This window comes from Phacochoerus africanus, chromosome 4, assembly GCF_016906955.1.
Source record: "Phacochoerus africanus isolate WHEZ1 chromosome 4, ROS_Pafr_v1, whole genome shotgun sequence".
Classification (NCBI taxonomy): domain Eukaryota; kingdom Metazoa; phylum Chordata; class Mammalia; order Artiodactyla; family Suidae; genus Phacochoerus; species Phacochoerus africanus.
Genome location: NC_062547.1, coordinates 35,124,921 through 35,148,626, shown reverse-complemented (window position 1 = coordinate 35,148,626; position 23,706 = coordinate 35,124,921). Strand labels below are relative to the sequence as shown.

Genomic DNA, 23,706 nt, shown 5'->3' with positions numbered 1-23,706 from the left:
ACATAAAAGACTTTGCTATTAATGACTTTGAGTAAGAGACCATAGTGAAAGTATTTCAAATAGTTGGGAAGCAGTGGGAGAAGGTGACAAAGGCAATCCTGATTTCTCTAGAATAGAAGATCCAAAACTGAGGGTTAAGGAATGATCTGAAAAATCAGGTCTTCTAGAGGTAACTGATATGAATGGAGTTAGGGACACAATGAATTAGTCCTGATGGACCCACTCGTGGGTGATGACAGGAGGGAAAGGTATGCAGGTAGGCTCTGGAGATGGAGGCATCTTGCCAATATGGAGAGCTCTGGGCTCCCTCTAGACCCTTACTCATAGAAGCATTCTGAAGGGAAGCCTCTTAGTGCTAGCACCCCAAACAGCTTTTCAACCCTGCAACAGCAGCCTGCTGGGAAATGATATTCTGTTCTGTGGAACTACCTCACAACAGATTCATTTCCACATGATAGAGTATCTTGTTATACAAGTTTGCATCTTTTGGAACCGTAATTTCATTATCTAACCTCTTTAGATGGCAGTTTATCAATTATGTAATCTATTTTGATATAAATTTAATTAGATGAAGTTACAAGTAGGTTTAAATATCATGAAATAGCAAAACTGCCAGATTGATAATATTGTAACTTATTTTGCCACTTTTAGGAAAAGCTCCAAGTGATTTATTAATTCTTTCTTAAAAAAAAATCAGAGAAGGTAATTGGATAATTCTGTCTTCTCTAATTTATTTCTTTCTGGTTCAAAAAGTTGTAATAACTAAGTAATAACCTCACAGCAACAGACTTTATTTGCTGAGTGTTCTCAGCACTGAGCCAGGATCTGGAGAAGGGCAGAGTGAGGAAATAATGAGATGCCTTGGCTAGGTCTGTACACTCTGAAGAAGAATCTAGATTTGTTCCTTCGCTCAAAAGCAGGGGCAGAAGAACAAGCAAACTTATTCATGACCTGAAGGGGATTTTAAAATCAAGTTCATGGCCAGAAAATAACAATGAAGTGGCTTTCTCATCCACCTAGAGGACTATAAGCACGGTAAACATTTTGCAGAGGACAACGAAGACACGTTAGGTTTAACTAAGCTGACAGTTTTCGAAGCTCTTAGCTACAGAAAAAAGGAAGACACTTGTGTGCTGAATCGGGAGAGAATCCTTATTAAAAACATCTAGGGTAGTTGTTAATCCCCTCTTTGAAATGGGTACTTTAAACTAGCAACCCTGCCTTAGAAGTCAGAGTGACCTGGTTTCCAGAGTCCAGTTCATATGGGGCCAAGTCCATTACGCTTTCTGAACTTTTGTGTCATTACCAGTAAAATAACAATGAAATAATTTCATATACATGGAGCTGTTGTGAGGATTTCATAAGTAAATATGTGTAAAACACTTAGAAGGATGGCTGGCATGTAATATGTTTGATGCATTATAGCCATTCATTGGAAGAAGATATGCAATTTTGGAAGTGCTCCTTAAGAAAAGAGTGCAAATTATGAATATAAATTGAGATATGAAAGTAAACAGATAAATCAAAAATTTACAAATTTTAAAAAAGCTCCAAATACTACATGTAGAAATCTAGAAATGTAACAGCCTTATACATCTTTGTAATGCTTTTTGTTCTACATTTTATCCACATTTTATCTCTGCACATGACATTTAAAAAAATCTTTCATGGAAAGAATAGCGAAGTCATTCTTTCCTCTTCCTCTAGCACAGTTAACTGAAAAAAATTTTTTTCTTATTGGTAGTTTTATTTATTTATTTATTTATTTTTGTCTTTTTGCTATTTCTTGGGCCGCTCCTGCGGCATATGGAGGTTCCCAGGCTAGTGGTCTAATCGGAGCTGTGGCCCCTAGCCTACGCCAGAGCCACAGCAACGCAGGATCCGAGCCGCGTCTGCAACCTACACCACAGCTCACGGCAACGCCGGGTCCTTAACCCACTGAGCAAGGCCAGGGACCGAACCCGCAACCTCATGGTTCCTAGTCGGATTCGTTAACCACTGGGCCACGACGGGAACTCCACTTATTGGTAGTTTTAAAAAGTTTACTTCAGCCTCATAATTCATTATTGATAATGACATGGACATTTTTAATATTGTTGAGACTTTGGGAAAATCTCTAGCGTGTTTCATACATGACCTGAAATTTGTGAAATAACTTCCATTGAGTAGTTTCTGGCTCCATATGAGTCAAATCTTATTTCTCGTCCATTATCAGTGCTGGATTTCACAGAATATGTGTCTCACATACATCTCCTGGCCTGGCACCTCAAAGAATCAGCATGCAAATTGGAGGTGCTTCCTTAGACTCCTTTGCTATATTAGGGAAATTAGCAATAATTGAACAACACTTGGAAGTTCCTGCAAATCACATAAATATATCACACTAAACTCAAACTAAATATAGTCATGACTTAATATTCCAATAGCCAACGGTCAGAAATACTCAGGACCACTCTACCACCCAGTATTTGGGAAAGTCAGAGATTATGGCTGTATCTTCAGGGAGCTTTTAGACACATCAAAGTTGTAAATAGAAACAATTTAATTATTCTTGGACTAATTGAATATTTGCTTGAGTTGTGGACCAAGAAGGATTATGCTTATTTCTGCATATCTGTCTCCACAAATTCAGATACAGTGGTCTAATAAAGGAAGAAAAATTCTTTCAAACATTTAAGTTAGAAGCATACGCCAAATTTTTATTAGAGTTTTACTGCAAAGGGAAAATCCTCTAAAAGACCAGTGCAAAAATTTCTGTTGTAAGAAAAGAGTATGATTAGTAATCCAAATTTTTAGACTCCAAACAAAACAAAAAAGGCATCAGGTCAAAAGACTATAGGATTTCTGATTGATGGGGCACTGGGTGGACGAGTATCTAACCTCCCAGATATTCTCAGTCTCATTTAGTTGTGTTAGAACTTTGCTTAAATATTTTGTCTATGATGCTAATTTCTTCCCAGAATGATAATATAAAATACGTAACTCAAAAAGTTCTATCCCAAATCATGCTTAGAAATAATTTTTCCTCTGGCATAGAAAAAGGTCAGCATTTGAATCTGGATTTGAATTTTAGCCAAGTGACTTCTTCAGGTAATTCAGCTTCCAAGAGCTTCAAATTGCTTCCCTCTTGAAGGAGATTAATAATTTTAATTTCACCTGTAGTGTTGTGGAAATGATAGGGGTTAATTAAAAATATCTTGCACAAGGTCTGAAATCTTGAAAGTGCTAGCAATAGATGCTAGCTCTCATCTTCCTCCATGGGAATATGACACAACTCATTTTCATTTTTTGTGTGCATTCTCTCTAGGAATAGACAAACATTGTGCCATCAAAAAATAAATTTGAATTGAAATTGTTTACTCTAGAGGCAACTTTACAGTCTTAAATACAAAAGAAGAAAAAGAACAATACAAGTTCTTTGCTGGGTCACAAGCAAAAGATGGAAAGTATTATGACTGAATTATGACAATTTTTATGAAAGTCAAACAATGAAAACATAAATGACAATATCTCCATATTTCCTGCAGAGAAAAATATACAATATTTTTACAATGGAAGCCAAATTTCTCTATGGCTAACAACTAAGAGAATGTTAAAAAATGGTTATTATAATTAATTGAACTTTTAAAATGAATTAAGCAAAGTTAGACTACTTACAAATTAATACCTGAGTTAATTTGCACAACACCCCTATGAAAACAATTTGACTATTCTTAAGTTTTGAAAAAAAAAAGGCTTGTCATTTTTTGGTCATTTGTCCAAGGTCACACATTTAGAAAGGAGTATAGGCAGCTCTCAAACCCAGAATATTTGCACCCCAAGCCATGCTATTCTCCAGCACCACATTGCCATTCCTAGATGGTCTTTTGAGAGTCATTGTAACTTGATCAAGAAGATAAATTGCATTTATTATAAAGTGAAGTTAGTAATTTCTTTTATAGTGGTTGGTATTCACCTATGGTGCGAAGTACAGTTCTAAGTATCCAATGTTTGTAAGGTGAAAAGGCAAATATTTAACAATGTTTAGGGCTCTGGCACTGGCCAATCAGAATGGATGCAGACTTTAGCCCTGGAGCACTTAACTGGAGGCCACAAGCTGTTCCAGGGGTAAACTCTACATGTATCTCATCTTGATGAAGCTTTCCTTGGGACAGAGGGCCAGCCCATGATGGGAATGAGGCCTTTAGAGGGTTCAGTTATGAATTTGTTTGTTTGTTTATTTGTTTCTGCCATAAAGGAACAACTTGTAAGGCCATATCTCTGAGTATCAGCAACACATCAGTCCTAAATATACTGCTTAAGAAAAATACTTTGGGTGGAATTACCAAATTGCAGAAGTGACTGTTCATTGATGGTGGGATTGTAGGTGATTACTGTTTTATTCTTTATAGTTTAATTCACTCATTCAGCTTTCCTTTATTGAAAGCCTAGTAAATGGCAGGCATTCCTAGACTCTTTCTTATATTTTGGAAGTGAACAAGACAGGGCTCCTCAGTCACTTTGGTTGGTATTGCATTTGTAATCAGAAAATGTTCAATGGAGTTTAGAAAAGAAAGTGTATCAAATAGTTAAATGGTAAGATGAGGGGACATCTTGAGAAAAAATGAATCCCGTACCTTAAAAATATTACTTTATAAAAAATACACGGTAAAAAGCTGACAAGTTATTTTTGTGGACACATTATTTAAGCAATTCAATTGAGAGTATCCATTTTAATTTGAACAAATGCTACTGAAATGTCTATTTAATATACAAACACCAGTACAGTATTGAATAACTGATAGAATTAGCTTACAGGGACACTTTACATCATAATGAAGAGTCTGCCCTGGTCAAGACTATAGTGAGAGTTCTCCTGTATTTTTATGTAGCATGATGGTATTGATGGGTAGCTTTTTATTTCTAAATGAAATTTCCTAGGGGGAAAAACAATCTCAAGTCTGACTTTAAAAATTGGTGAAGATTTTCAGTATTTATAGTTCCAGTGCTGGCCTTCCCATGCTCTTAGAACCTAGACATTTGTTGTTTTCTTTCTTACTGTCTTTAGAGAGGGAGGAGGAGGAGAGGGAAATGGGAAGTAAAGTTTGAGAGAGATTCCAGTCCTTAAACAAAGAGGAAATTTAACAAGACAAGCAGGTTTTGACTAACCAGTTCTACAACTAACCAGTTGTCCCTGTGTCAACTACAATGCTGCCTAAATATTCAAAATCTGCTGCTTCATGCACATTTACAGACTCTTTTATGTTGATTAGTCTACTGGATACTCATACAGTATAATTGCATTTCTGTAAGACATCAACTAGAAAAACAGTGACTTACCCTAGGCAGGGAAATTTAAAATGTTTCGCATTCATGGCCCTTCTATTAATTGTAGAGCCTGTTTAGTGAGGTTTCTATTTCTGCCTCTTGTATAGTGATGTTGCAATACCTTGTGAGGAAGGCACATTATGCTTGCAGATGTCGCTGGAAAGAAAATCTGGGGATGGGGGAATCTTTAGCAGTTCTTGGGTGTTGTCCAAATTGTTGTGGCAGAGCGATTGCTCTGATACATTCTCCTTTCAGCTGGGTCTTCTCTTGAGAAGGTTTTAAATTTTTATCTCTTCTAATGATAGTACTAGGAATTCTTTTTTAGGCTTCATATTCAGATTTAACTTCATTTGTATTTGGATTTGACCTCTTGCCCCTGCTTTACCTCTCACTAGCCCGTCCCCCACCTCAAAGTATAATGAAGTTTTTAAAACTTTTAAAGCAATAATTATCTTTTCAGATAAAATTGAATGTGATTGCACTTTCTCGCTCCTCTGTGTGTGTGTGTGTGTGTGTGTGTGTGTGTGTGTGTATACATATAAGAAGGGGGTTCTCTGCTGAGAGATTCTCTTTCTTCCAGTGTTAGGGAAATTCCATGGAATTTCATAGAGCATAATTTGAAAACCTCTGGAATAATGCAAAGAACACTTACCCAGGAGTCTGTGTCACCTTCACTGAATTCTGTGATATTCAGAATCAGATCACTGATTCTATTCAGTGATAGAGTTCGGTTTAACAAACGTTTACTGAACATTTTCAATGTGCCAGGTACTAAAAATGCTAAAGAAAAAAGGACCTCAAGAAACTGACCTAAGTGTGGGAAAAAGCAGGTACAGGAAAACGTGTAATAAAATGGTGCCGATGCTTTGGCAGATTCCTGGACAAAGTCAATGATACATGTCAACCACCCTGGACCTTGTTTTCTATAACTTTAAAATAACTTGGAACAGACTACAGATAGAGTCCTACCTCTCTTACATGCTTGACCCTATGATTCTGCTTCTCTGTGCCAATGACTTATCACAAAGGAAAGCTGCTGCAAGTGGACATGAGGAAATGGAAGTACAAAGTACAACATGTGCAACTTTGAAATTTCTGTAAAGTTGAGAAAAGTCTGTCATTATAGTCAGAGAAGTAGGAGTGGAAAAAATAAGTACAAAGCATAGTTGCTAAGGAGCAGAGTTATGGGGCACCATCTTCACCTTTTCTGAAATCCTCTTCTACCACCATGATGCCTGTGAAACCTGGCTTTTCCCTGGCAACAGAGTGCCCTTCTCCACTGAAGCCCTCCTATCCTCCAGCTTCAGCTCCAACTCAGTTTTCACAAGATCAAGGTCATGCTAACAAAAGTTGTTGCTTATTTATTCCAGTAAAAAGAATCACTCCATCAGGAGTGCATGCTGATAGCAGTTTACACAGATAGGGAGAAGAGGGTAAGGGAAAAAAATATTCCAGCATTATAAATTTAACATACATTTAATTAATTTTAATTATTTCTTAAAATGATGCAAATGCATCAATCCAAACAAGAAAGGCAATGATGACAGAATGTGATGTGGTTGGGTAAAGAAATATAATTATAATTATGTTATTATTATTATCATTATTATTTATAGCCACAGTCTTCCTGGAGTTTTGGAAAAGGAGAAGAAGTACACTGACCTATACTTGGGACCTTATTGAATGGGAAGAAGAGGAGGTGAGATGTTAGGAGACCAGGAGATAAGGAAACTGGAATAACACGATACAGAAAAATCATTTTGCCCTTAGTGTCCAAGTAGGAAGCATCTGAACACCCTTCAGTTTTCCCTTGACTTTTTTACTAACAAGATTCTATTTTATGAAGATAGTAGAGATCAGAGATGAAATATGTAATTTTCTCAAAGCATTTTTATGATGTTTCATTAGTGGAAAATTGTGCTAATTAAAATACAGTTTTGGGTTTATTTGGAAAACCATATGTATCTTATTTTTTAAAAGTTGTCTCTTTGCCAAGACTTGATAGAAAAGTAGGCCAAATTCCAGGAACTTTGTGTTAGCTATTAAAGGATTTATTTTTAAGTGTATGACTTAGATATTTAGGTAACTTTACTTTTGCTCACAGGAAACACTTCGTCCCCAGTTTGAAGCAAAGTATTACAAGATGGAGAGAGTGAATCCCATCAGTGGAAAACCCGAACCACATCAGCCTTCCTCAGACAAAGTCACTCGTCTTCTTGTTTCTATCTCAGGAATATTCTTCATGGTAAAGTCCAACCATCAGTTTCAGAATGTTGTGGAATTCCAGGTTTAAAAAGAAGTTCTAGGATACCAAATCATTCTGTAGCCCAGAGGATGTAAGAAACTGTATCCTGTTCAATACCTTTGCTAATGCAGACATAGTATTAAACAAATAAAAAATCACAGCAGGTCATGGAGTAATTGCAATGGAAGTTTGTGCATACCCTTAAATAAAACACTCTTTGGGAGAGACAAAGATCATCTAAGGTAACATGGTAATTATATGAGTCTAACTAGAATTAGATATTCTGTTTTAAAACCAAGCATTCACTTGAAACTGGAAATTTGAACAGTATTTCACTCTGAAACAACTGAAATCTTATACTGTTTATTTTGACTCCAATGTCACTTAGTTCCTTAAAGGAAAAGTTTTAATGTATGTATGCTTTCTTGGAAAAGTAAGTTTCTTTAGGTCTTTGGGTCAGTGTATTGGATCTATGGCATTACTTTTGTTTTGTTAACGATCCAAAAAACAGTGGATGTCTTCTCTGGTTCTCCACATTATAGATTTCTCTGGTGATCACTGCAGTGTTCGCAGTTGTGGTATATCGCCTGGTTGTCATGGAACAGTTTGCATCATTCAAGTGGAATTTTATCAAACAACACTGGCAGTTTGCAACCTCAGCTGCTGCAGTCTGTATCAATTTTGTAATCATTATGGCACTGAATCTTGTAAGTATTTAACGGTTTTTCAATAAGTATAAAAGGGATGGGTAGGAGAGAGGTCTGTGTTTCCCTCGTTCTCGGATTGAATTTACAGGAAGCCAAAATAAGACCAAGCGTCATTTCGGGCAAAGACAGTTTAGTTTAATAGAAAATATTTCATCTATGTGCTTTACATGGTAGATTTTTAAAAATTAAAATCAATGATAGTTGTATTGTCTTTTTAGCTCTCTGAGTTTATAATTTTGTTTAGTGATAACTTCCATTCATTGAGTGTCTAGGGTGTGCTAGAAATGGTGCTGTGCTCTTTTCATTCAAATAAGGGATTGTTTGGATTAGAAAACCATTCCAACAAATTCAACCTCAGAGGAAAATTTATTGGAAAAATACAGAAAAATCTGTTTGAAAACAAAGCCATAAGACATAACTAGGCAGCTACTTCATTTTTATTTCTATGGGTCTACTAACTGTTTTCCTCCTTTCTTTCCTTCCTCCCTCTCTCTTTTCCTTCCTTTCTTTCCTCCTTCCTTCCTCCTTTCCTTTCTCCTTCCCTCCTTCCTCCCTTCCTTCCTTCCTTCATCCCTCCCTCCCTCCCCCCACCTCCTTCCCCTTTCTTTCTTTCTTTCTTTCTTTCTTTCTTTCTTTCTTTCTTTCTTTCTTCTCTCTCTCTCTTTCCTTCCTTCCTTCCTTCTTTCCTTCCTTCCTTCCCCCCTCGCTCTCTTCGTTCTTTCTCTCTTTCTTTCTCTCTTTCTTTTTTCAGTGATGTGTTTACAAACCTGCTCTGTTCTATCAGGAAGAGACTATCTGCCTAACTGTGACCTCCCATTCAGAGTCCACTGTGCTGCAGCATTGCTATGCTTTTGTTACCTTCCTTGGCTCTAACATCATGACCACATTGGTCAGCTCTGCAGCTTATTTACCTTAGATTCTCCAGTGTTTCATTGTGCTAATTTCTCAGAGAGAGCATCTCATTGGCTAAATAGTGCTTTTACCAATTGACTGGTGAACCAAATGTCTGTGGCTGAGAGGGCAATACTGTGCCTACGTCTACCTCTTCAGCAAGGTCTGTGGATGGGGTCGTATTTCTCCAAAGACAGGAGGCACTGATTGACACATTTAGAATAATCTTTCCTTTACTTCTTCCAACAATACCACAAGGTCTATAGTCTCTCCATTATGTAAATGAGGAAACTGAAATTCAGAGAGCTTAAATAACTTACCTCAAATCCATGCATATATTAATTTACTGCTGATACATGTACATGATGAGATAAGTTATATGGAGAGATGACCAATACACAAATAATGATGTTGATATCATCAACAGGTCATTTGTATTTGGTTCCAAATGTGGATTGACACTGATGTTACACGGTATTTTGTCAGGAGGGGACTGGAACCATTTGTTATTTAAGTTTAAAGTAATCAAGGAAGTTCTTAAGAGAAAAGTGAATAGTCATTGTAAGAAATGGGTAAATTTTAATGCAAGGGCAGTAGTTAATATTTTCTTATATGAGTCTGCTTTCTTCAAATTTAATTTAATTTGTAGAAGAGAATATTATTTGATGTGCTCCAAATAAGCCATACCAGTATTTTCATTTATGCTTTTGACTCATAGATTAAAGTGAACAATGAACATTAAAAAAATACAGCGCTAGGACTGAGAGGTTTGTGTAGTGGCACTTGTAAGGTGGTATAGCTTGCACAATCATGACAGCGAAGAAGGAGCCATTCACAGCATGGACATTGTAGGTTTTTATATTTATTGTTTTTATGTTAAATATTCTGGAAGATAGTGAAAGAAATTGTTTCTGATGAAACCAGTATTATCTGACAGTTTTCCAGTGGACAGAGGTTATCGTGGTTGATCTAATTATCTAAGGAAAAGGAGTCTAAATAGTTATTTCCAGATAACACTAGCACTAGCAATCAGCTAATCTGATCTTAAATTAATTTCATTTCTTATCATTAGGAGGCTGGTTGAATTTTAAATGTTAATATTATTTATGTACATGACATATACGATTATATGAACATACAATTTCACTGGATTGCCATTGGAACACACCTGCATTTTGAAAGTATAAAGAGCAACAATAAAATGTAAATAGTGATTGTATCTCAGGAGTGGGATAATGCTTGATTTAATAGATGTTTTTCCTGTTCATTCAAGCATATATCTCATATGTAGGCTTTGATTTATAATCAGAAAAAAAAATAATCTTTACTTTTAAAACATTCTATCATGGTATAAAATTTGGAACAAATCAGAGTTGGAATGTCCTTTATTTTTATATCATGTGTGAGTCACCTGTAAACCCACAGCCACCTGGGTAACAACTATGAGTCATTTTTAAAATTTTGTCTTTCACCAAGTAAAGAAAAGGCTTATAAGTGACCAAGTAACAGTATAGCATGTTCATGCATGTGCCCCCTCCCTCCCACACATTTCTGTTCTTCCTTCTGTTCTCATTTATGCTTTCCCCTTCTCCTGTTTCTCTGAACACTGCCCAGCCTTTTATCAGTTGGTATTGTCAGCTCCTTAAATTAGTGTCGTTATAAAAAGCAGTGGACTTAGAACACAGGCAAAGGAGAGATTTGCTTCTTGACCTGTGTGATCCTGACCACCCCACATGATATCTTTGAACTTTAATTTCTCGGTCTTTCAAATGAGGGTGATAAAGCAAATACATAGGGGTACTGAAAGATGAAATTAAATATGCTTCTAGTGATCTGCATACTATGACTTTTTATCAAATATGTGTATAAAACAGAAGAAAATTGGAAATGTTTAATTAATTCATGCACAAACTATGCTAATTTTCCAGAATCTTATTCCTTTCTATGTTTTAATTTTATTTTCTTCTTTTTAAAGTTCATTTTTAGCACTGAATTCTAAAATTGACATTGTTATTGTAAAATTTATGACAGTATTTAATATTTTAATATGTTTAAAATATTAGGTAAAAGTCACTTTTCAACCCCAGATGCCACTCTCCTCCCTTCCTACCATAAACTCCTTGTATCCATTGAAGATGATCAATGTCGATGGTTTCACGTCTATTAATACCCACCCCCCCATCAATTGTTATTGCCGTCAAAGATGTACCCTCTGTTCCTGTGTTTATTTGCAATTTGTTCCTCAAACCTACTGATCTTTAAAAGCATCTTGCGTGAATTAATGAGGCCTAATATTTTTGAAGATGGGAAATATTTCACAGACAAAGAAAGTGAAGAAGCCAAATGTGGTTAATTAATTTTTGCTTGGGAAGGCAAGCATGACAGCTCTGGGAACAGAACTTCTAGGTCCAGAGTTCAATCCTTAGTTCTTACCCGGAGGAATAACTATCCTTCCACTTAAGCTGAACAACTTGTTATGATCAGAACTGCATTTGAATTAAATAGGAAGTTTTATCCTCATTTTTTCTACAAGAGGGTTCTTTCTGTTATCACACTGATATTGCAAAAATTGAAATTTAATTCCAGTTTTATATTGTTCCAGTTTCTTCTCAACCCCCAATCCCTTTGATTCTTCTCCCACTCCAATCCCTTTCCTCAGCTGCCACCTCTCCCTTAGAATCATAATTGACCTTCCTACACATACTCCTCTTTCTCATAGGCTCAGATACAACTTCTAAGTTTATATTTTTGATGAAGCTTAATGTATTCTTTCTTCCAAAGTACTTGCATTTTACAGATAACAAAGACCTCAGCAGACCAGCGAGGAGAGTACTATTTTCATCATTAAAAAAAAAAAAAATCTTTTGAGATCCTTAAAATCCCATTAGCTCTACTTAATTAAATACAAGAGCCCAGCTAAGTGCCTAGTGCTATGAAACAAGCCTGCATAGTTCCCTGGAGAAGACAGAGCTGACTTTTTTCTTTCTAAATGTTTATTTCTACTTCTTGATCATTTTGGCATAAAGATTCAGGGATCAGTGGAAGTGAAATAGACCACACAGATTCTCCTCTGCCCTTGCAGCTAATTCAGGGGAAGATTTTTAAATGGATTTAGCAGAAAGGAAATAAGCTATACAACTGACTCAACAAATGTGAAAAGAATGTTTTATTTCTCAGATTCAATCAGTATAAAAAAAATAATGCCCTTCTGAAATTATGTATTCTCTTCCTACTCAGAATGTTAAGGCACTTCACATGTTATTAAACAGTCTTTCTGACCCACCTGAACACACAGGATTCATTTAAGGGATTAATAAAATGGATTAATACCATTAATATAAAAATATCAGACTCTTTAAAAAAATTATACCACCCAGTAGTTCTCTTGTGGCACAGCGGGTTAAGAATCAGGCATTGTCACTGCAGTAGCTTTGGGTAACTGCGGTGGCACCGGTTCCATTACTGGCCCAGGAACTTCTACACCCTGCAGCCATGCCCATTAAAAAAAAAAAAAAATTATACCATCAGAAAGATTCACCTAGAATACCAAATGCTACCTTTTGTGATTTTCAGACCAACACTAAAGATCCCAATCACACAAATGTACTTTGTTTCTTAATTGACTTTGTGACTTCTTTGCGGCCATATTCCTTAAATGAGGGATTTAGCCTCAGTCCAAATAGTCTATTAATCTAATATGCTTTTCAACTATAAGTCATATGCATGAAATTATGAAATGGGTACATGAAAAAATAGTTTAAAGCAGCCAAGCAATTATTTTAAAGTCAGAACTTTTCATGTTTAATGTTCACAGCCAGAAACCTTAAGTCATTCCTCATGCAACACTTGGACAAATATCAGTAACTATTGTGAATTGTGCTTCCATAACATCTCCCTTTATCCAGTCCCTGCTCACCATCCTCACTTCTACTTTCTGAGCTCGGCCACTTGTCATGTCTAGCTTGGACTGTTGCTGCAGGCTTCTAACTGGTTAGCTTCCCTGTCTTCTAAAGGTTAACTTTTCCCATCCCCCTTTCACATGATTGCTACAGGGGTCTTTCTCCGTTACAAATTTCATCATTTTATTTTGCACTGGAAACTGTATAGCATGTTCCCATTGCCTCTGATATAAATGGCATGGGAGGGAGGGATTTCGTTATCTAAAGCCAGTTTTCCCTTCTCTCCTTGTCCAAGGTTGCCTCTTGCCCCCTCCCCATCACACCCTGCGCTCCAGTCTGCAGGACCATTTGTGCTTGCGCCCTGGCATTCTGCTGTTTCACACTCCTGTTTCTTGGTTTACAGTTCTTTCTCTATCCACCTTTTTTTTTTTTTTTGTCTCCTTGGAGAATATCTCTTCATCTTTGAAAATTCCAGTTAAGGATCACTTCCTTCAGAAAGCTTTTCCGCAATCTCATGTGTAGAATTTAATAATCTCTGCTTTGTGTTCCTTCTTCTTCCAGGTACTTGGACATTGTCTATTCTGCCTCCTCCTCAGATGGTCTTGATAGAATTAAGCAATCCCTCTTGTGAATACTCTTCCATTACAGTGCTTGGGGCCTGCCTTTTCTCTCACCATTGGGGTATGAACCCATCATGAGAAGGGCTGTAGTTTCCTCATTTTCATATCTTCAGGTCTTTGCCTAATGCCTAAAAGGCATTTAGAATATATTTTTTGAATGCATTTTAAACATTTTTTCTTCTCCAGATATCCTAAGATTTTGAATATCACATGTGGTCAAAATTATTTTTGTTATCGGAATTATATTTTCAGTGTCATTCAAGTATTCTTGCTATTTTCATTCAAACTAATAATTAAAGAATATACATTCTCTGAATCTTTAAAACAAGTGGATCATGACACACCTAAGTATTCAATCAGGAGAAAAATAAGGGTCAAGATGATAAAAATTTGATGTCAAGTCCATTTTACAGATCATAAAAGCAACTTAAAGATTGTTTCCTGTTGTTTTATTTATCAAATCACCTGAAACACTTTTGAAGAACTACAAATTCTTGAATCCCATTCAATTTCTTTGTGGGACTACAGAATCTGTATTTAAAACAAAACATTTCCATAATATTCTCCAAGTGATTATGATCCAGTAAGTACCCAGAATAGCATTATGAAATCACTGATTTTATTTATTTTATTTTACTTTATTTTATTTTATTTTATTTTTTATTTTATCTTGTTAGGGCTGCACCCACGGCATATGGAGGTTCCCAGGCTAGGGGTCTAATCAGAGCTGTTGCCTCCAGCCTGCGCCAGAGCCACAGCAACGCCAGATACGAGCCACATCTGCAACCTACACCACAGCTCAGCACAACACCGGATCCTTAACCCACTGGGCAAGGCCAGAGATCAAACCCACAACCTTATGGTTCCTAGTCGGATTCATTTCTGCTGCGCCACGATGGGAACTCCCGTGAAATCACTGATTTAAGGGATATAAGGTAAATTATATATCCAGCCAATATCAGAAACCACATCTTCCAAAGATAAATTGCAAATAATTTAACAATTAAAACTTAAACTGTTTTATTATGTTATTATCCTTAACATCTGTTACCAGGAATTAAGCTAAAAAACTACAAAGGCAAAATTTGAAACCAGGAGTTGTTCTTTACAAATTACATCCTATTTTCTTATTTATTTATCTGCTTTTTAGGGCCAACCCGAGGCATATGGAAGTTCCTAGGCCAGGGCTGAACCAGAGCTACAGCTGCCAGCCTTCACCACAGCCACGTGAGAGCCAAGCCACGTCCGTGACCTATACCACAGCTCATGGCAACATGGATTCTTAACCCACTGAGCAAGGCCAGGCATGGAACCCTCATTCTCATGGATACTAGTAGGGTTCGTTTCCACTGCGCCACAATGGGAACTCCCCTGTTTTCATCTCTTTTTTTTTTTGTCTTTTTGCTATTTCTTTGGGCCGCTCCTGTGGCATATGGAGGTTCCCCGGGCTAGGCCTACGCCAGAGCCACAGCAACTCGGGATCCGAGCCGCGTCTGCAACCTACACCACAGCTCACAGCAATGCCGGATCGTTAACCCACTGAGCAAAGGGCAGGGACCGAACCCACAACCTTATGGTTCCTAGTCAGATTCGTTAACCACTGCACCACGACGGGAAATCCCCCTGTTTTCATCTTTAATTTGCTGGCCCTGAAAATACTATGCTACTGGAGGTGCCATAAATAGCATGGTTACCATCATCAGGAAATATTTCCAAAAATATTTTAATAAAATTTTAAATAAAAATAAATTATTGTATTTAAAACAAAAAAAGTTATTTTAAATAAATAAAGGCAGTCATTCAAAAAATATGTATTCTCACTGGTTGGCAATCAAACCTTTAAGAATAGGCTGCAGTAGCATGACAGCTCTTTGATTTCATGATTAATGTGTAATTTTTAAGAAAAAATAGAAACATCACAGAAGTACTCTTGTAGTTTGAAATAGCTGGGATTAAGCCAATTTAAACATCTCATTGGAGTTCCCATCGTGACTCAGTGGTTAACAAACCTGAATAGTATCCATGAGGATGCGGGTTTGATCCCTGGCCTTGCTCACTGGGTCTGGGATCTGGCGTATCTGTGAGCTGTGGTGTAGGTCGCAGACTTGGCTGGGATCCCAAGTTGCTGTGGTTGTGGCGTAGGTCAGTGGCTACAGATCCAATTTGACCCCTAGCCTGGGAACCTCCATATGCCTTGGGGTGGCCCTAAAAAGACAATAAAATAAAATTTAAAAAGAAAAACATTTCAGCATCATCAATAAAGAGATGAACTCCTGGAGTTCCCTGGTGGCCTAGTGGTTAAGAATCTGGTGTTGTCGCTGCTGTGGTGCAGGTTCCATTCCTGGCCCGGGGGAAACTTCTGCATGTCTTGGGTGCAGCCAGGAAAAAAAAAAAAAAAAAAAAGGAGCCTGAACACACTTGGCTAATGTAAGTATTCTATGCTGGGACTCTGCCACATTGTTAATCCACTTCCATCTCCGGAGTCCACAGCATACATGTTTCTTTCATGGGCCTGTCCCCAAAGATCTCAAAACATACCTAACTTTCCTTACCACCTGATTCCACTGGTAATTACAAAGTAAATAATTTGTTATGGAGTACAGTGGATCACACTGTTGGACCACACATCTTAACCTGGAAAGGAAGCAGGGCCTCATGACTCATTTAATAAGAGGACTGGCTTTTTCAAAATGTATTTGTTCAGTTTGTTGGCGTATCTCTCCTCGATTTCTAGAAAGTCAAAAAGGAAGATTCCTTCAAAAATTGCAGTCTCTTTTTGATTCTGCAAAAGTCTATTTGGAGCTCCTTTGTACCATGAAGGTTAGTTTGTGAGCCTCTGACTCAGAGTAAAGAGCATTAAGACAAGTGTAGAACGCCTTAATTTGCCCCTTTACAACAACCTTGCCCTTTCTCTGCCTTTGCCGCTTTTATTTTTCCCAGCTGATTTCTGCATAACCCCCCAAAACAAAGCATAAGTGGGGAGATGATGACTTCTCATCTCTGAATGAATTCAGAGTCCTCACCATGGCCCACCAGGCCCTGAAAAAGTGTTTCCCTTTGAAATCTCTCTGACTCACCTCTTAACTACCTTTCCCTTTTACTGCCCCCACCCCTGTCCCCTCTAACTTTCTTGTCCTTCATGAAACACACCAAGCCTGTGGCAGGCTCAGGTGTCTGCATTTACTATTCCTGTGTCTCCCAGCTCAGCCGCTCGCTGCTGGGCTCCCTCCTACCATGCAGCTCTCTGCTCAAATGCCACCCTACCTGAGAGGCTTGCCTGACTCTCATCCAAGCAGCACTCTCTGTCACCAACACTCTGTCCATCAGCCTGTTTCATCTTTCCTCTTAGTACTTTTCATCTCCTGGACAATTATATGTTTCTTTGTCACTTGTCTTTGAGCACTGGAATTCAAGTTCCATGAATGTCCAGACTATGGTACACTGTTATTTGGTTCCCTGAATAGCACCCAACCCATTAGAAATTCCTAATAAACACTTTAACCTAATATGTATGACTAAGAGAATATCAGCTTACTGAATGCTCTAGTGAATGATTTTTTTTTTTTTTTTGGCCATACCTGCAGCATGTGCAAGTTCCTGGGCCAGAGCTTGAGCCCATGCTGCAGCAGCAACCAGAGCTGCTGCAGTGACGATACTGGATCCTCAATCCAGTGCACAAGGGAATTCCATGAATGATTTTTAAAAGCATAGGTTGCCCAACATGATGTTTTATATATTTTATTTTTTATGTATGTATTTTACACACACACATATATTGCATACATATATATATATAAAATGATATATATGTGAGAATATACAGATACATACATGCACTATATATACTACATTATAAAATATAGTGACTAGAGCAATTGACCCTGAAGCCCCTTACTCTCTCTTCCCCCCAATACATATCCATTCTACCAAACACACATACAACTTGCCCTGTCAATGTGATTGCTGAGATGCACCATACAGTTGGTTACATTTAAATTATGGTTTCTTCCTACACTTTGTGGGTGAATTAACAAGTCACCCTGAACGGATTAATTTTAAAACTCATCATCACGATGATGCCAGTTGGCTGTCATTTGGACCTTGGATGATTCAGGCTCCTCAGTATCCCAGGGAGCTTTCGAAGAGATATCTGTAGATATCTTTTGTGATTCATAATGTTCCTCCAAAGGTTATCACATTATTGTAATCCTTTGGGGCATCAGCTGCAGTTATTCCCATCCCAGGCTTGCAGACGGGTCTGTGTGCTAAGTATTAAGACAGAAATCTGAAATAGTTTGTATGACAAGGCATAGCATAGAGAGTACAAGATAGCCTTGAAACCAAATCTTGACTTTGCTACTTGCTTAGTAGTATTATCTCAGTCTAGGTACTTAACATTCTAAACCTTAGTTTCCTGTTCTGCAAAATGTAACATATCTATCTGATAATGTTGTTGTAAGGACAAACTTAAGTAACAGTGTATTAGAAACCACTGCTTGGCACCTAGATACTCTAAACTGAAGTTATTTAAATAAGATTTTCTCTCAATCCCCATGAAGGCACTTAATTTAGTGCCCAGGATACACTGGTCACTCCAGTACTATTTGTTGATTGATAAGCCTATCTTACTGTACTCTTTGGGGACCCTTCTGTCATCATCTTACTTGATAATGGGGCATGGAAGAGAACAAAGTCAGAATAACTTTGGTGCTGATGAATTCAAGCGGATCTCGTTCTAAAATTTGAAAATGATAAGTTGTGTACATAGTTAACTGTACTAGGAATAGAATGAGACTATTGTACTTAATATAATCTCTCTCAAGATAACGCTTTAGATCTTAGGAAAAGGTCTAAAATGAATAATCACAATAGTTCTTTTGAAAAGAGTCAGGAAAGGTATAAGAATTTTAACGTATCCAGATATCTACTTTTTGACTTTGCATTCCAAGAGGCATGGTTTTGGAATTCATAATTAAAGAATAATTTGTGAATTATGAGCTTTTAGAGCCATATTTACATGCACACAAATGTGCCACAATCACATATCACCCTTCTGTTTATAGTAAATATGTCTCGACTATATTCACTTAGAATATTATGAAATCTGTTTTCTTTCCTTGAGTCTGTATGAGTGGTGGACAGAGTACAAGGGTGCAGGAGAAGGTGGCAGAATATGAAAAATATTATTAAAACCTATTATGCGTATGCTTACAGATCCAACATAATTTGACTTCTGACTCTTGTCTTCAATAACCATCAAACCAATTTTGTTTCTTAGGAATGCAACCTTATCTACTGTCGTTCTCATAATTTGGAAAATTCTTTGTCAATAATAAAGAAATCATACTGCCACTTAGCCTTCCAGAGTAGTAAAAAGCACATATAATTTGGTGATCAAATTCCAGGTAATCCAATGACTAGTTAAATCAGAGTTAGTTTTTTTTTTTAATGTCTCATTTCTTTGATTTGTAAAATGGAAGTAGAGATAGCTACCAGAAAAGATGTGTTATTGCAGAAATCAAGTGTGTCTGTATATATACACATATTTACAACATATTTTTTCACATGCATTTCATGTGTATGTGTATATGTAAAGCACTGCATTGTAAGATTTAAACATGCTTCTGCTTAATTAGACATGTAGCCACTTTTTAGAATACATTTTAGATGCTTCTTTGAATAATGTAAATAACAGCCTTTTCTGAAAGAGAATGATAACATTCACTCTTTGTTTTCTCTTATTACAGGCTTATGAAAAAATTGCTTATCTTCTCACTAATTTAGGTAAGTCTGTTTTTCTTCCTTCACTCCTTAGAGTATAACATGGGCATACCAGGCTGTAGTTGCTTTACACACTTTAACGTTTTTAATGTCAACTTTAGTTATATAATTGTCAATAAAAATGAAAGAAGTGACATAGGGAAGTTGGACTGCATTGCATAACTATAGAGAAGCAAGAAAATCTCCTAACTAGAAATGAGCAAACCTAGGCCTCCCTTTCTGGAATTGCTTTTTTCCCTTACTTTTTCAGTTCTTTGGCTTTTTCCCCCCAATATTTATTTCTTATCACAGTGTTATATTCCATGTACACACTTTAAAAAGCAACAGAGTATTAAGAGATTTACAATGAATACCAGTCCTTCTCCATTATCATTTTCCGTATCCCCGAGGGACTGCTTTAGGCAATTTTAACAATTTCTTTTGTTATTCTCTACCTTATTTCTAAATAGCTTGCTACTACTGGCACTCTTGAACTTTCCAGCTTTGGGAAGTGATTGCTTTCCCAACAGAAAAGTCAAGAACTTAAGTCTTTATTCCCTTTAGTGCCCTGTCCCCGCACGTGTCCACATCCATCACCCGTTACACACAAGCTGTTATCTCTCTTCCTTCCAAAATATGAATAATTAGTGTTCAGATCACATTTCTGTGGAATTGTTTTCATATCTGAGGCATGTGGTGTGAACTGTGATTGCTTCCTTTATTATACAACCTTTATATTTTCATAAAGCTAATAATAGCATACGTTTTGCTGAATTGTCTACACATACTTTCCTTAATGTACCCCAAACTTCCTGCCATAACTCTAAGTTCTCTCTAAATACATTAAAAAATACCAAGTATTGCACTCCTTTTGTTTTCTTCTTAGCGTCGTCCTCCCTGAACCCACCGTTTTATTCCAGTTTCAGTGCGTTATTCTCAGGGCCTGTGCAAGGCACTGTGGGAATTCCTTTTTACCTTCTTTTTCTCAGTTTCTCTTTTTCTCATTACTTTTTGGACTCTATGCTTCTTCTGTCTTGACAAAATTTCTGATTTTGCTACCTGAAAAGTAAATTTCTCAAAACCTTGTATGTCAGGAAACATCTTTTTCTTACCCTCAAACTTAATTTTTGTTCCCCCGGTGTGCAGATCCAAAATTTGAATGCCAGAGCTGTTTGAGCAGAGATCTTCTATTGTTTGAGAACTCACCAAAGCCCAGGCACAGTGCTAACCTAAACGTTTGTCCTTCATTATTTGGTTTTATTGTCATTACAGTTCTATAACAGTAGAATCCCTAGGTCGTAGAAAAGGAAACCAAGATAATTAAGTTAACTAAGTAGAATTTAAACTCTATTAAAATATTACTGTCATAGAAAGTGACAGACTCCACTTTCTATGGTGAAATAACTGTATCATTCCATGATGATATGTTACTTCCCTTGTAATGTATTGACAAATACAAGTAACAGCAGAGGGACCATTGTGTAGAGGGAAGAACTAGACCCTAGTAGTTCATGCCCTTCTTGGGAAGATGTGACCACTTGGAAATTCCATGATTATGAGCAAGTTTTCTCCTCTCTCCATTCTTCCTTCTCTCCTTCCTTCTTCTTTTTCCTTTGCTCCTCCTCCTTTCTTTTTTTTTTTCTTTTTAAGTCTCAGTTTCCTCATTGGTAAAAAGAGATTGATAAAAATGACAACGGTTCCTCCTTCACCATTGTTGTGGTTTGTCTGCCTGACACATGACAAGTGCTCCCAAAATGGGAACAATCCTTTTCATCGTTTTCATTGTTCCTTAAATCTTCCGAGCTATAGTTTCATCCGTTGAGTAGTGAATCACTTGAACTAGACTGTCTCAAAGCTTTCTTCTATCTCCAATTCCTTATGTTTATTTGCTTGTAAACTGTTTTATACTTAAGATGGACACACATCTAAGGAAGTGATTTGGGGGACCATAATTCATACTAGGAAACAGGATAGTTATTTGTGCCAAGTACCAGAAGTAGCAAAATTTTCACTTGATATGTGATTTTTCCATCTATAACTCATACCATAATGCCTGTGGATTCATAACTGTCAACTAATAATGATGAACTGCCTTAATTTACATTAATAAAATATTAATATTTTGTTTAAAATGATGTAATAGCATGTATATATATGTATGTAAATACATATACAATATAAATATATTCTGTGTAATTTTGGCTTGCAAATTTATGCATTAAATTAGAAACTAAATTTTACTTTCTAGAGGAGGCCAAATACTGTTTTATTTAAAAGATTTTTTTAAAAATTTTTTTCTTGATTTCTTTTTTGTCCAAATATTTTTTTCTTCAAGCACACACACACAATTTGAAGTTTCAATTCTATCACATTTGGGTTTTTTTAGAGAAGATATATATAATGTTTGATCCAAAGTGAAATTTTTCTTAGTTTAGTTTTACAATTGTTGAGAGTTAAATCAGGATGGTTATCAGTTGTGCCAAATAATAAATAATCTATAATGATGAACTGTGATTTATTGATAATATTAATTATCTATAAAAATAAACCTGGATTCCAGGAAACAAAATTAAGCCAACTGATGAAAAGAGTTTCTGTTTTGTCAAACAGAGAACAGTTCAAGAATAAGAGCATCTATATTAAGAAAACAGTAACAATGAAATCAAGTGTCACCATGTTATTATTAGGCAAAGTAAAATTTAGTATATATTTGAGGGGGAAAGGGAGATACTTCATACTGATAAACAATCTACCAGGTCCATATGATAGTCATGATTTCATACACCTTTTCACAAACCTCCTATTTCTGCTTTGGGCTTCAAGTTCCTCTGGACCTGTTTCCTCTTAATTCAGGGCTCTGCTCATGCATATATTGTGGCCTATCTTTTCCCTAAGTCAGCTCTCATCTATTTTCTACCTTTCTTGGGTTTTTCAGTTGAATTATAATATATATTAAATGTGCATATATATTTTCTATCACTGAGTGGAAGCAGAGGCTGCAGTGCATACTGCCGTCTTCATCCAGTGTCTCTCGTTATTTCATTTTGTTTTGTTTTATTTTGTCTCATTTTGCTTGAAAAGTTAGAAACATAAGATCTGCGAGACAACAGAGTTCTTAAAGTTATCTTGTCTAAATTCCTCATTTCGTAGATTATAAAATTGGTTGCAACAAATGTGAAGAGACCTTCCCAAGATTACCAGCAAATCAGGTATAGGGTTGAGATAGGAACTAGGTTCTTGTGATTGACATAGCCCTCTTTTCTCTTTACCATTCCATTTCAGTCTGCATACAAAATATTCTTTTTTTCACTGTGTGGACAATTTAGGTCCCTATATTAAGTATACTTAATATGGAGTTCTGGTGGTGGTGCAGCGGAAATGAATCTGACTAGGAACCATGAGGTTGCAGGTTTGATCCCTGGCCTCACTCAGTGGGTTAAGGATCCAGTATTGCCATGAGCTGTGGTGTATGTTGCAGACACAGCTTGGATCCTGCCTTACTGTGGCTGTGGCGTAGGCCAGCGACTGTAGCTCCAATTCAACCCCTGTCTTGGGAACCTCCATATGCTGTGGGTGCGGTCTTAAAAAGCAAAAAAGAATATGTATATACTTACTATAAATCTGATCTAATACTTCTGGTTACCTCTAAATGACAAGAGCAGAGAGAATCCTGAAAATATTTATATCATAATAACAAGCATCATACTTCCGTAGCTGTGTGGGAAATGTCTAAAGACTATCTCAGTGGATTTTTTTCATCAGCTCAGTGGAATAGATATTATCATTCCTATTTTTGCAGATGTCAACACTAGAAGTCAGAGACACTGGGTGCCTCACAGAACTAGTGAATGACTAGAACCAGACTTTGAACATGGGACTTATGATTCTGTATCCATATTTCTTATTATTTATCTCATCTGTGTAAACTCAACATATATTCCTTTCAGAATATCCTCGAACAGAATCTGAATGGGAAAACAGCTTTGCTCTGAAGATGTTCCTCTTCCAATTTGTCAATTTAAACAGTTCTATCTTCTATATTGCTTTCTTTTTGGGCAGGTAAGTCAACGTCATACACATTAACTTTGAAGAGTGAAAAAGATTGTCAACAGTTCCATTGCCAGTTAACAGAGTTCGACAAATTCTTGTCCTCTGCCTTGGAAAACTGTCCCAATCAATTCACATGCTTTTTCAAATCAAAAGACTTCTCAGTACAGTGCTTCTTACTGCCACTCCCTATTAAAGTTGGCATAAAAAGATAAAATTGTATAACTGAA

The 23,706-nt window shown here is 36.7% G+C and overlaps 1 protein-coding gene across 2 annotated transcripts in view; it reads left to right on the top strand.

The window, feature by feature from the left end:
* ANO3 (anoctamin 3) overlaps window positions 1–23,706 on the top strand; it is a 209,754-nt gene that overhangs the window by 155,089 nt on the left and 30,959 nt on the right. For both annotated transcript variants that reach the window (XM_047776120.1, XM_047776121.1), the window contains 5 exons: window positions 6,924–7,006; window positions 7,412–7,552; window positions 8,095–8,259; window positions 19,417–19,453; window positions 23,377–23,488. In XM_047776120.1, the coding sequence (XP_047632076.1) occupies window positions 6,924–7,006; window positions 7,412–7,552; window positions 8,095–8,259; window positions 19,417–19,453; window positions 23,377–23,488 (538 nt within the window). The remainder of the gene's footprint in view (window positions 1–6,923; window positions 7,007–7,411; window positions 7,553–8,094; window positions 8,260–19,416; window positions 19,454–23,376; window positions 23,489–23,706) is intronic.